The sequence below is a fragment of the Phyllostomus discolor genome, chromosome 7 (genome assembly GCF_004126475.2).
Source record: "Phyllostomus discolor isolate MPI-MPIP mPhyDis1 chromosome 7, mPhyDis1.pri.v3, whole genome shotgun sequence".
Classification (NCBI taxonomy): Eukaryota; Metazoa; Chordata; class Mammalia; order Chiroptera; family Phyllostomidae; genus Phyllostomus; species Phyllostomus discolor.
In genome coordinates, this window is record NC_040909.2 from 57,825,537 (window position 1) to 57,839,404 (window position 13,868).

General features: G+C 38.8%; 1 protein-coding gene across 5 annotated transcripts in view; it reads right to left on the bottom strand.

The window, feature by feature from the left end:
• Nucleotides 1-13,868, bottom strand: part of ADAMTS9 (ADAM metallopeptidase with thrombospondin type 1 motif 9) — a 167,637-nt gene that overhangs the window by 102,766 nt on the left and 51,003 nt on the right. For all 5 annotated transcript variants that reach the window (XM_028518086.2, XM_036030993.1, XM_036030994.1 and 2 more), the window contains 4 exons: nt 6,481-6,662; nt 6,256-6,392; nt 4,606-4,723; nt 4,262-4,357 (listed from right to left, as the gene is read on the bottom strand). In XM_028518086.2, the coding sequence (XP_028373887.1) occupies nt 4,262-4,357; nt 4,606-4,723; nt 6,256-6,392; nt 6,481-6,662 (533 nt within the window). The remainder of the gene's footprint in view (nt 1-4,261; nt 4,358-4,605; nt 4,724-6,255; nt 6,393-6,480; nt 6,663-13,868) is intronic.

The window sequence follows — 13,868 nt, forward strand, 5'->3', positions numbered from 1 at the left end:
ATGTGGCTCCCTTATGTGGTGATGGCAGGACATGCTGCCAGCAAAATCACCCAGTTCTTTCAAGTGAAGTGGCCTACTAACTACCCAGTTGATGTTTCCCTAAAATGGGGAAATGAGATGTCACAAGGCCAGTCTGTAAATAAGCTATAATTCAGTTTCGTTCATATTCAAAGAGCACCATTTATTTTAGGTGAACTCTGGGGCTCCTTTCCAAAGCCTCCAGGCTTCTTCTTGTACTCATGCTGACTTGACTATTTCACCCTTTACTGCATCTCCTTATCCCAAAAATGGTGAGTGGGGAATGAGATGGGAGTCACCGTATGAAGTGATGTTCCACTTTACCTTGAACTGAATTGATTCCTGTCTTCCCATTGCCACAACTAATCAAGGGCTACATGTACTGGAGGCAAATAAGTATCACAGAAATGACTCCTTTTTCTCCTCAAGAAATACAAACATGGTGGTACTGGGTGCAGCCTGGCTTTAACTCAATGGGAGGGAGGCATCTGTGTGAAAGAGTGACCTTCGACAGGGGGATTTTCTGCTTCAGTACCTTGTGAAACAAATAGTTTCCTGAAAATAACAGTCTATTGCTCAACATCCTGCTAATGCGATTAGAGGAGCTAATTTCCTGGCTTCGTTTCCCCCACATTTCACCCAGCAGAGCTGGGTTGCTACAAAGACCCTCTGTCTCCTAGAAATGGCTCCCTCCCCAAAACATTCAGAAAGAATATGGCTGGGCTGACCTAGAAAAGATTATGGGGGGTAAGGATGAAGATTGCTTAGCAATGAAACAGCTGTGAATGGACTTGAGCAAGATCCAACAGTGGGTTTTTAGACCTTCTTAGAGCATTTACTGCACCTTTCTTGAAGTCAAGAGCAAACTTTTACACACACCAGATCTGATGAGATCATATTCTTCCTAAGTTGTTAAGAAACCACTGCAAGGCTCAAAGGCTCTGAAGTCTCAACCTTCACACTCAGTGAACTGTGACCTGCCATCTCTGCTTGCACACTTGTCATGTGTATCCAGAGAGATGTTCTTTTGCTAACAGATGAGTTGACCATTCCATTCCATTAAAGAGCCATGACTGCCTCAGACTGCCTGTCCCAGAGGACAAACCTGTAATTCTAGTTTCATTCTTTACCAAAAGATTAAGAAACCTTCAGTGAGGAATAAAAGGTTATCAGAAGGCCTTCCTCACTTCAGGCACCTGACCTGATTAATGAAGTTGAATTGAATTGAGGCCGCTACTTGAAGAGATTACTTTTTCAAGAAGGAGAAGAATAAGGGAGAATCCTTCTCCCTTTCAGGGAAAAGAAAGGAGGTCAACATGGCTTTTAGCTCTCAGGAAATTAATTTATAAAGGAGGCTGTATGCAATGCTGCTGGATTTAATTAGAAAGTAGTAAGGCTACATGCTCAAATTAATAACCCAATGTATGAAGAAAAATGTTTAACCCATTTTCGCAGTGATGGAATGACAAATGTGGGATTGTCAAAAAAATAATTTGAAAAGAATCCCCAAGATCTTTGTTAACTGTCTTAAAAGTCACCACTTATTTAGATACGTAGGATGTGGAAAGCTGATTCAGCCACTAAATAATTAATTCCAAGTAAGACTTTATGTTCTTCAAAAGAAGGGGTGACTTTGTCTATTTCCACAGTAATCCCATCCCCCAATAAGCACACAGTAGGTACTCCATAATGAGAAATGGGTGTTCAACAATTCAGCAATCATGTACTTAGCATCATGTGTAGGCTTTATATCAAGAGCTAAGGATATAAAGACACAGCCTCTGACCTTAAAACCTAGTGGTCATATGATAGATAAAACACAAGTTGTTTCGTGTCTGTTCATGGCCACTTCATCCTCTCAGTTGCTCAGGTCCAAACCTTGAAGTCACACTCTCTTTCTCTTACATACCATAAGCATCGATCAACAAATCATAATGCCTCTGTTTTCAAAACATATCCAGAAGTTTACCATGTACTATACCTCTGCTGAAACCACTTGGGACCAAAACGCATCCCATGTATTATTGCAGTAACTTCCTAACCTGTCTTCCTGCTTCTGCCCTATACCCTCCCTGACCATCTATTCTCAACATAACAGCCAGAGTCCTTCTTTGAAAAATAAAACAATTATATCATGCCATTCCTCACTCAAAACCCCAGGTAGTTCCCCATGTCTCTCAGTATAATCCTTTCAATGGTTACATGGCCCTTTCTGATCTAGCCCTGATACCTGCTTAAACTCATCTAGGATTCTCTGTGCTCACTCTGCTCCAGCCACACTAACCTCCCTCTACTCTTGGAACAATCCAGACACGCTCCTCCTTCAAGGATCTTGGACTGGCTGTTCCCTTTGCTTGGAATATTCTTCCTTCAGGTGTCTTTTTACCTCATACTACATTTCAAATATTTCAACACCACTGTTCCCAGGCCATCCTCAATATCCCAATTTCCCTTATGCTGTTCTATTTTCTAATACCACGTATCATCTTCTAACAGTATGTAGTTTGCTCATCTATTACATTAATGTCTATTTACTGCAGTGATTTTCAACCAGTGTGCCCCAAGAATTTTAAAACATGCAATACTTAACTATTGAATCAGGGGCATTGACCTCTTTTCCCTTAGATAGTCAAATAAAAACTGACCAATACAACAATAGCAATCCTGTATGAATGAATAAAAATTATACCTATTTTGTCAGATCAGCATAAAATATATTTTTTGGTGTGCTGCAGAATTTTAGTAATTAGTGTATGTGTGCCATGAGATGAGCAAAGTTGAAAATGACTGCTCTACTCCTACCAAAAAATAAGTTCCAAGAAAATAGAGATTTTTATTTATTTTTAATTTTTTCCATTTTGTTATTGTGCCTAGCACATATTAAATAAATGAATAATTGAATGAATAATGACACACTGGAGAAGACACTCTAATGGAGTTATGTCTAAATATTATATTTAATTAGCATGCTTGACTCAAGGATCACTGTCTCTCTGATGAAAGATTTTATACAGACATTCCAAAATACAGAATTTTTTTTAAGATTTTATTTATCCATTTTTAGAGAGGGAAGGGAGGGAGAAAGAGAGAGAGAGAGAGAAACATCAATGTGCGGTTGCTGGGGGCCATAGCCTGCAACCCAGGCATGTGCCCTGGCTGGGAATCGAACCTGGGGCACTTTGGTTCACAGCCCACACTCAATCCACTGAGCTACGCCAGCCAGGGCTTAGATAGAGGTTTTAATTTAACTAATACTCATTTACTATCTCAATATGCTCAAATGTTTGAAGCCTCAACAGAGATTGTATTCAGGTGAGTAAAGAGAGGTCCTGCCTGGTCATTATAGGAGAGAATGTATATTAGCACACTCATTTCTTTTAAAAACTGACTGCCCAGCAAGACTGCCCTGATTTCATCTAGATCGGAGTGCAAGCCATACTGCTTTTCATGGCTAGGAGGACTCTCATTGTGCAAGTTCGTGTGACCAGTTGAACCCCCTTCTGTCATAACCCCATGCCCATGTACTCTTCTTAATTAAATGGCTGGCAAATTTCATAATCACTAATTGCAGTTTATGGAATGATAAACTGAAGTGAGACTGGGCTAAGCAAACTGTTGAAAAATGAACACAGGGTTGTTGGTGTCTTGTGGTTTAAATATAAGGAATAGATATGAATTAATCATGTGCCTGAGCATGGTGAGAGAAGGATGAAGAGTCTGTAAAGTAACAAGGTAGGCCATTCTAGTAATGACATGAGAAAAATATTGCCACTATAGAATCTTTTGGAATGATTAGGCATAATGAAATACTGAATAAGTCCACCAGTGGTCTGCTCCCGGTTAGAGCTGATAATGTAAAAATTGTCAGGTAATACCTCTAATAAAACATTTGCAAGTCAGTTACCCCAGGATAGATTATTTGAAAAAGACTCAGAGAATAATGATTTTACACTAACTTATAAGGCAAGTACTTTAAAATTTGATTTAGGACCTTTCTATTTTTTAAGATCCAGAGTAAAGTCCTTGATATTGACTAGTATAACTACATGACTCTTAAATCAATGCTCTGAGTATGTACATACGAGGGAGAAATAAAATGGTGATTTTCAAGATCACTTTCTTTTATGAAAATACATGACACCTGAAAGTTCTCCATGTGCAACAGGGAAAAGGAAGTAGTTATTATCTGCCAACTGCTCCAGAAAAGGAGAATTCCTGCAAATAGTAGGGGCACCCATCTCACCTAAGTAGTTATCATCCTCTGGTCTCCCTGAGAAGCTGTGCTGCCGCACGTCGATACTGGTAGCACCAGCTGGAATTCGTACCACTGTATTATAACCTGAAAAGAATTAAGCAGAAATTCAGTATTCCATAGCATGGGTCACTTTCTCTAAGCATGAAAAAAAGTGTGGGAAACAAAAGAATATAATATAACTCTCACTATTGGGTGCCTTATAAACAGATGGGTAATGCACCTCAACAAGATTGATCTTACTGCTTGACATTACTTTTTACATATTACATATGGTGAACAATGTCACACTTGGAACACTTTCTTTCTCATGGTTGTTAGGAACAGAATCTTACCATATTTTGCTGTATTAAATGTTCCTGCCACCGTTTTGCATGAAGAATTGTCACCACCGCACACCCCGCATTTATCTTTCCGGGCTTTTGAGTTTAAAACATGATCACATCCAGCTTGCTTTTAAAAAGAAAACACTTCAAGTAAGTATTGTTTCAATAGTCTACCTCCATATAATGTTTATTATAATTATAATTAAACATTATAGTAAGTATAATAAAGATTATAAAACAATAAGCTATGTGTTTCTTTGCATGATGTACCTTCAAAATGACAACCAAGTTAAGTCTCTTTAAGCTTGCAAGGGTTGAGAACTCAAACTGGCTATGGAAAATATGGTCCTTGGACCAGCAGCCCTGAGCATCCCAGGTGCTGTCAGAAAGGCAGATTCTTGAGTCCCACTCAGATCTATTGAATCACGGTAGATTTTCTGGCAGATTAACAAGCTCCTTAGGAGCTGCATCTACAGATTAAAGTTTGAGAAGCACTAGTCTACAGATAAGTGGAGTAAATGAAAATAATAACTTGGGATTGGAAAAAAGGAGCAGTGAGGACTATACCCACTTAAAGAGCTCACATTCTATCTTAAGGGAGCAGCTGCTGTGCACTCCAGGCTATTTCCACCATGTAGAAACAGGAGCCCAGTGTTGACATTTCCCAATTTTTCAAGACAAGCTGGAAATTTTATTTTATGTGAAGTTGCCTATGGTTAAATATTGACCATAAATGGAGACAAAGATGGCTGCAGACCACCACTTTGAGGCCTGAGGCTCCAAATGGCCTCCTGAATTTCTTCCCGTCTCAATGCAAAGCACAAGTGTAGACAGAGGTCTGAGGACAACAGCAATAACCAGAAGACTAGGAAGACAGAATTCATATTCTCATCCATTTGATTCCTTTGTAAAAACTAGTCTCCAAGGAGAAACTCAAGTGCTACTATAAGGTGGACTGACAAGGAGGCAGTGTGCACTGTCAGTCACGTCAGCAATACTCTCAGGTGCTCTTTCAATCAGATCTTCCCAATCAGGAGCTCTGATCTGCCATGGACCACGTGAAAGAAACAAACATAGCATCTCATAGGTCTGCTGTGTTAGGAATGATTTCTGACTGTGAGCATAGTGAAATGGCATCAAGTCCTTGAGAAATCATTGCTTTGGAGCTTTACCATTGGCCAGAAATTTCTGGATTTCTCTTTGAAGGGTAAATAACAGGCATGTCTCAGGCAGAAGCTATCCTGCTTAAAATCAGAAAGACAAATCTGAGTGAGGCCAGTTCTTCCTCATGTGATCATTCTGAAGCAGAGCTATTTAACTTAGAAACTGCTGTCAGGAAGCATTTGGCTCTAACCTTAAGCACTGAGGTTACAGTAAAGAAGTGTGTGTGTAAATTATTGCAATAAATCTTCACAGGGAGGTTTCGTGCAGACCCCCAGAGACGCTGATAATGTCAAGAAAAATCCGGGGCAGTGGTTCTCAAACTTTGGCATGCATCAGAATCAGGGGATGTTGATGTTGTGCTGGGGGCCTCACTTTGAGCACCACTGCCCCAGAGATAGTGCACAGGAATTAGCAGCTGCTACCCTGTTAAGAAAGACACAAACCACAGCTTGGCAGTACAACAACACAGTGATGAAAACACCACTTGGTACTTACCCGGCAAAGGCCTTGGACACAGATATCACTGGTGTTCTCACCACATGGGGTCCCATCTATCACTTTGTCTCGGAGCTGATAATAGACTGTGCTCCCTACAACCCTGCAGAACAACCTGCATCGGTCCTTCAACAAAACTAGAGAGAAGAGACATAATGCAGTGTGACTTTCATGCCTGGACCCATACCAGCCTGCCAACCATGCACACCACCCCAAGACACTTACTTCCACTGTACTTAGGCACCCAGCGCACATTTGGAGGTAGACCGTTGATATTAAAATGCTTCCCATCAAACTGAGAACACTGCTCCTCTCGGAAGTCTCGTATCTGCTTGAGACATGGCTCTGTGTTGCAAGACTTAAATTTCATTCTATTCCCTATACAGTACTTTCCACCGTTTTTTGGCCTGAGAAGAGGTAAAGAACACACATAACTCTCTTATAATGTATTTCTCAAGCATCGCTCTCTCATCTGTGGCATCCTGTCTTGCAGCGAAGTAAATTTGAAGTAGCTGGAGACAGAGAACAGAACCAGGGCTCTAAAATCTGGGTTTGCATTTTGCCTTCAACACCATTTAGTGTCTAACCTTGGGGAAGTCACTTAACCTGGAAGCTCAGTCCTTCCCATCTGTAAAATGGCAAGGTACTGTTCGGTAAGGCTGTTGTAAAGATAAAATATTAGAGTGTGTAACTTAAAGTATGAAATACAAAGCCTGGAATCTATTGTGTCATTTTGTCTCCTCTTTCTCTCAAACATCCACAGTCCTTCGATTTTAAAAATGTAGGTGAAAGGTAGAGATGAATAAATGTCCCCTGTCTACTTTCCTACTGACATTCTCATGGTAAACCATCCCAAACCTTTGCATCCCACTTCCATGCATTCTGTTCCTCCTCTTTCCCTGCCAATAACCATGGTTTTTGTTTGTTTTAGAAATAAGGTGGAATGAAGGGAATGGGTTTGCCTGTATTTTGACTAAGTTAATAGGAGAAGCAGGAGAGAGCATATTGGCTTCATTACCTTTTGTGTGACAAGAGAATGGAGTATGTCTTACAAAGTATCACAGTGCAAGTTTAATTTCTACATGCAACCCGTACATGTATTTTCCAGATGTGACCCAGAGAGTAAATTATACAACACATCTCCCAGGAGTCAACATCTTGCCAAATTCATCATGGAAACTGGAAGATCACAGAATCAGAGGATGTCTGGCTCACCCACCCAGGGCTGGAGCAGCTCAGATTTCACTGGTACCCTAGGACACCTCTCAAACCTACCCACCTTTCTTCTTGGAAATGACTCCTTTAGAGTGATTTGGACCACAAAGAAATGTTTTTTGTTTTGTTTTATTAAACCAGGCCTTGGGGGAATGGGAAATATATACAAGCCCATACAGTACAAAATAAGACGCAGCCTAGCAGAATAGGTAAGAGTTAGATCTGGCTTCTACTCTTGCTCTGTCCTCACTGTGTGACCTTAGACAAAGTTCTTAAGTCCCTGCACTTCAGTTTTCTCCTTCCCTAAAATAAGTGCACACAGTACATGCTTGAAATGTTAACTACTATGATATTATATGAGTATTCCCAATCTAATCTGATCCAATTCAGCAGTTTGCCTGTTCAGGGCACCAAACCTGAGCTGTAACAGGGTTTGCATTGTGAGGTGGGACTCAGTGCTTCTACAGAATGCCCAAGTCTCAGGAAGGGCCACCTGGCCATGACACTGTCATAAACATGTTCCCTCGATCAAAGATTTGTAGAGTAAGGTAAGAGCATAGGCTTTGTAGTTACAAACTGGGCACTTCTGTGTAAGCTCCCTAGCCCCTCTGAGTTCCATCCTGCACATGTAAAACAGAGATAATACTGTGCCCATGAAAGGCTTGTTATGTATCTGAGTCTGATAAATATTTATTATGAAGAAGACTGTACCCAGTGATGCAAAATGGCACATAACCCAGCAGTATCTCTCCGATTGTTTTCCCATTAAACACAATTAAGGCCATAAGCTCTATATCTGCATTGTGCATTTGAAAAGCCAAAACTCACTCATGTTTTGCTCAAGAGAAAGGCAGAAGTAATTTTATACCAAGTAAGAGGAGGTTAAGAGAAGTTAAATACTTTGCCCAAGGTCCCACCAATAATAAAAAAGCAGAGACAGGACTGGAAGTCAAGTTTCCCAGGTTCCTTCTCTATGCTCTTTCTGCTACATCATCCAGGTGCTGTAGTCCAGAATCTTTTATATCTCTCTTTTGATGCCATTTAGAGATACACACAACCTTGGTTTCTTGGATACCAAGCTCTTCTCTCAGTACAGAGGCACCCAGTCGCATGCATAAAATATCAGGCTACATGTGAATAATAGATCAGGCTCACACAGCTGTGCAGGTGAAACTGGCTTTACATGTGCTGCAAGGACTACCTACCCCTTCAACTTTTCCTCAGACAGAAATGATCTTTGTGAATCTTTTTAAATGGCCCAACTAACTATAGTGGATTGATCATTTATTTATTGCCTGAAAATAATTCACATTTCTTTCTCTTTGAAAATAAAATTTTTAGAAGTCGATTTTTTTCTTTTGGTTTTGTTACATAATGAATCTTAGCTGACTTTTGCAATTGACCAAATGCAGCAGTGCTCTGGGTTGCAAATAGTTAATGCTTGTAGGTGGCTTTCCTGCATATAACAGCACTTTCCATCTTTGCTTGCTTTGACTACTATCAAATGGCAAATAGCATTTAGTGATTTATTTTTACAAATGACTTTTTAAAGAGAGAAGGGGAGAGAGGGATAATAGGGGAAAATAGGGGAAGGGCCATCCAGGAACATTTATAAAGGACACATGGACAAAGCCAAAGGGGGTAGATTCGAGGGTGGGAGGCAGGGATGGGTGCGGGGAGGGAGTGGGGGGTTGAAATGGAAACAACTGCACTTGAACAAAAATTTTTAAAAAAATGAAAAAAAAAAGCACATGGAAAATCCTCTATGTAAGGGGCCATATTTCTGAGGATTATGAAGATGAACCCTAAAACAGAGGGTTTGAATCTCAGTCCTGCCTGTTGATAACAGTGCAATCTTAGGCAGTCTGTTTTCATTTCTCTAGGCTTGTCCCCTGTCTGTAAAAGGGAGATGATACTAATAATGTCTACTTCACAGGGCTGAGTGAGGGGGTTCACTGGGTTAATACATCAAAGCACTTGAACAAGGCCTGCCTTACAGTAAATGTTCAGCTATTATAAGAGTTCACAAACTACAGTGTGTGGGCCAAAATTTGGCCTACAGCATGTTTCTTATACAACTGGTGAGAAAATAATATTGTTTACATTTAAAAAAAGAAAAAATGTTTTAAAAATTGGGATACATAGTAATTACATCAAATTCAAATTTCAGTGTTTATAAATAAAGTTTTATTTATAGAACACAGCCACACCCACTCTTACATATTATCTATATATGTTTCTTACTACACCAAAAAGGTTGAATAGTTGGGACAGAGAGCCTAGGATTCTCAAAGTCTAAAATACTTAAATCTTTTACAGAAAAAGTATTTGTTTATGAAAAAAGTTTGCTGGCCCCTGAGCTATTCTTATGACTATGCATGGACATGTTGTGAGGTAGGTAGTGGCATTCTTGTTTCTGATACTTTGTTGGAACTGGGCTCAGAAATGTTAAGTATTCTGGTGGGGTCATGTGCCAATTCAGTGCAATGCACTGGCTAAGGCCAACCCAGACCTTTCACTCATGATCTGGCCTCTCTGCTATGCTGCCTCTCTTGGAACAGGACTCTTCCCATATCAAAACTCCTTCTCTGATCTTATTTCTTTTTTATAAAAAGGAAGATTATATTTGATTAATAAATATAAATTTGTCCTTTTGAAACATATGGCTTATCTTATATCCTACCTAGACTAGGGGTGTCAAACTCATTTTCACTAGGGGCCACATCAGCCTTGAGGTTGCCTTCAAAGGGCCAAATGTAATTTTAGGACTGTATAAATGCAATTACTCCTTAACAGTTAAGTGAGAGCTCAGTGCTGCTGCTGGGTAGAAACAAGGTGCCAGGCCAGATAAAACAAGGTGGAGTACCAAATTTGTCCCTCAGGCCTGTGTTTGCTACCTTTGTCCTAGCCAATATGATCTTTGCCTGAATGGCATGTACTGTGTAATGGGGAAGACTTTAGGCAATTTAATTTACCTTTCAGTATGGAAAAAATTCATTTTATATTTTAGTAATTTAGCTGGTTAGGGGTATTTTTTTCCATGTAGGGAAATACTAAAAATTATAGGAAATGCAACTGGAAAAATATTAACCACATTTTCCAACTACTAAAATCTTTAAAAAATATTGCATGTCAAATAGGGATGAAAAGGGCTTAGGAAATTGCTAGATTAATTACTATGAAAGTAATTATATTTAGCATAGCCAAGCTGAATCTTTCTTTCAAGCACAACCATGCCTATTCATACAAAGAAAATTTGCAATGCTTTATCGCCAAAGATGAAGGAATTTTTGCAAAGATCATCACAGGTGCATTCTACCCACAAGGAAAGCTAACCTTTAGTTTGCAAATGGGTTTGAACAGAAATCTCAACTTCTACGTTTACTTACAATGGGTTAGGGCAGGTTGTTTAGGGTCAGCACAAGGAAGAAATTTCAATGATGCAACAGGCAGCCCCATAAGGTAATGTATTTCTTAAGCTTGGAAAATTTCAAGGAGGAGTCAAATGGCTAACTACTGAGTATGCTGAAAAGCTACTCATGGATTAGATGGGATGAGCCAGGAAGCTGTGCTAGTCATCACTGATGATCCTGCCAGATGCGGCAGTGTATGGAACTGGATATTAAATTCATTAGTTAACGGCGGTCCCACTGTAGCCATTTTGTGTCATTTTCAAGTAAGTTCATCCAGTTCAGTGCCTCAAAAAAACTTTGCTTCAATTCTTTAGAGCCAAATGAGAGATTTTCTTTCTTAGATGAAATAAACATATGCCTACTCTCTTTATTTAAGATTGCATCAGTAGTTGCTACAGTGAAAACCTAAATGAGAAATATTCAGTTCACAATCATGTCTCTTCTCAAGTCTATGAATTTATTACTTTAAAATGTAACCTACTTCCTAACTGAAAAACAAGACAGAAGCACTAGAAGAGGGAAATACTTTGACTTTCATAAAGAACTGGTTTGACTTTTTATTTTGATGATTTTTTTATGTAACAATTCCATAAACTACTTGTTTCCAGTCACCAGGATGCTCAGAGACAAATTCAGAGCACAAAATAACAAGCACAGACCCACTGGCCTGAGAATGCACCTTCTAGTTCCAATGCTGGTCTTGTGTTCTATGTCTTATGATTTAGTGGTTCTACTTTAAGTTTTTACCCTATTTACATATTTACATATTTCTCATAGATTTGGTGAGCATATAATTAATTGCCCAATCCAGGACACCTTGAGAATTAAAAAGGGAGCTTTAAACTTCTCCAGGAAGACAGATGTAAACTAAACTGTTCTTACAAACCAGAAAAAAATGCTCATTACCTGTAGGACATGTGTCAAAAATGGGATTAAGAAAAATAAAAGATTTAAAGAAAATATTAGAGCCCCGCTGTCATGATGGCATACCCATAGCACTGTACACAAACTGAGAACAAAAATTTTTTGAGTAAAAGTAGAAAGCCTGCAGTTTACGCAGCTGGCTCATAGATACAGCACAATCCACATGCATGGCAATGCTATTTTTCTCTTTTAGTGTCTGTATTTTCAAGGAGAAAAAACTAAAAATGCAGTATAATGTGTCTCAATGCTAAATAAACACATTCTTGAATCACATGAATACTGTGAAAAAATAAAAACAATCCAGTGTTCTTAATAGAGACAACCTGGAATTCTAAAAGTGGAGCTCTACATTAAAATCTTGGGGCTCCTCAAACTGAGAAAAGGCAGATTGCCAGGTGAGGCAACCATTCCCCTCAAACTGAGAATCAGGACAGCAACCACTTCTGTATTCTACATAGTGAGCCATGTAGAAACTACTCTGCGAGTTTCTCTGAAAAAGCTTTTAAACTGAGATTTGGATCTGATTTTCCCTTTCCGTGTCCCCTTCTCTCGTCAAATTGACCTTCCTGATGCCACTGTAACCTCCCTTTCAGAGGCACACTCCTTGCTCAATGCACAGGAACATCCCACAGTGCAAATAACTTGGAGGTGTTTTAATGAAGTTATGTCTGTATAGACACTCGACTAGGTGGATTGTATCATTTTAAAACCTCCCATAGCAAACAGCAAGTACAAGGACCTCTAACTGAAGTCTTTAATGATTGATTCCTAACTTCTGAATGTGAGGATCTTCACTATACTTTGAAGCTCAAGATCCTTTCCTGCTGAAATCTTTACATGGGGTGATTTTCTTTGTCTGGCCATTCCTGTTATGGAATGCTTTATCTCTCTCCACTTTCCACAGCATTTCTACAATTGTTCTAATACTTGAAAAAGAAGAGAAGAGAAGAGGATGAAAAGAAAAACCAAACACTTCTTTCGAGTACAATATTATTGAGTCAAAATTTCGAAAGTGCCTACTATTCACAGTATCCACACTTTCATAATAATATAGCTTATGATAATACCAATTTGGCTCAATGTAGCCACCTAATAGTTTTAACTTATTTAAAATTCATATTTGCTGTTGGCTTAACATATTTTATTTTAAAGTTTCAACAATGACATATACTTATTTTAAAAAGCAATTTATAGAACACTATATGTAGTGTGATCCTTATTTTGTGTGATACCTATTTCATATAATACAAGTTACATCCACAATCTTGTTGGAAAGTACAAAAGAATACACATACAATTGTTTTTTTTTTGGCAGTTATTTCTTGCGGGGATGATTGGGGGTTAGAAATACAATGATAGGCATTTTTTATATAATATATATTTGAATTTTTAAAAACATGTACTATTTTATACTATTATTTACAAAGTAATACTAAATATAGGCAAATCTAATGTTTATTAGCTTATATGCATAGATATAAACCAGAGTCTGTATCTTATAGCTCTTTAGTTGTCTTCTATAGAGACTAATAATATGTGGATATGAACTAAATGTTGGGGTATAAACAAAAAATATATTAAAATAAATTGATCATCATCTGTGATTTGTACTACAGACTATTTATTTAGACCAGGGCTTGCAACAGTGGCCTGTACAACTCAAATATTTCTTATACACATTTTGGAAGCTTTTTCAATAGCAGGCCCTTTTCCTACCTGCGAACTATCAGGTAGATCTAAGGAGCACCCAGCACTTGTTCTCCACCACTCTGCAGTACAATCCTGTACATAATCCTGTATATAATATAATACTGAACCAGCCCACTTTGCTGCTTTACATGCATGTTTCTCTCTACAATCCAGTCTGCTACCCCTACTGCAGGCTGTTAAAAATGAATATTGCTGGGCAAAAGCATTTTACATCATCCCAAAGAAGCAGGTTCTTTAAAAATGGTTGTTGCTGCTTTATACATCTAAAAACTACTCGTAATCTGTGAAGATTTCTTGGGGGCCCCCAGTCTATATAGGTTCAGCAGCAATAATGTCTGTATTATATTATAC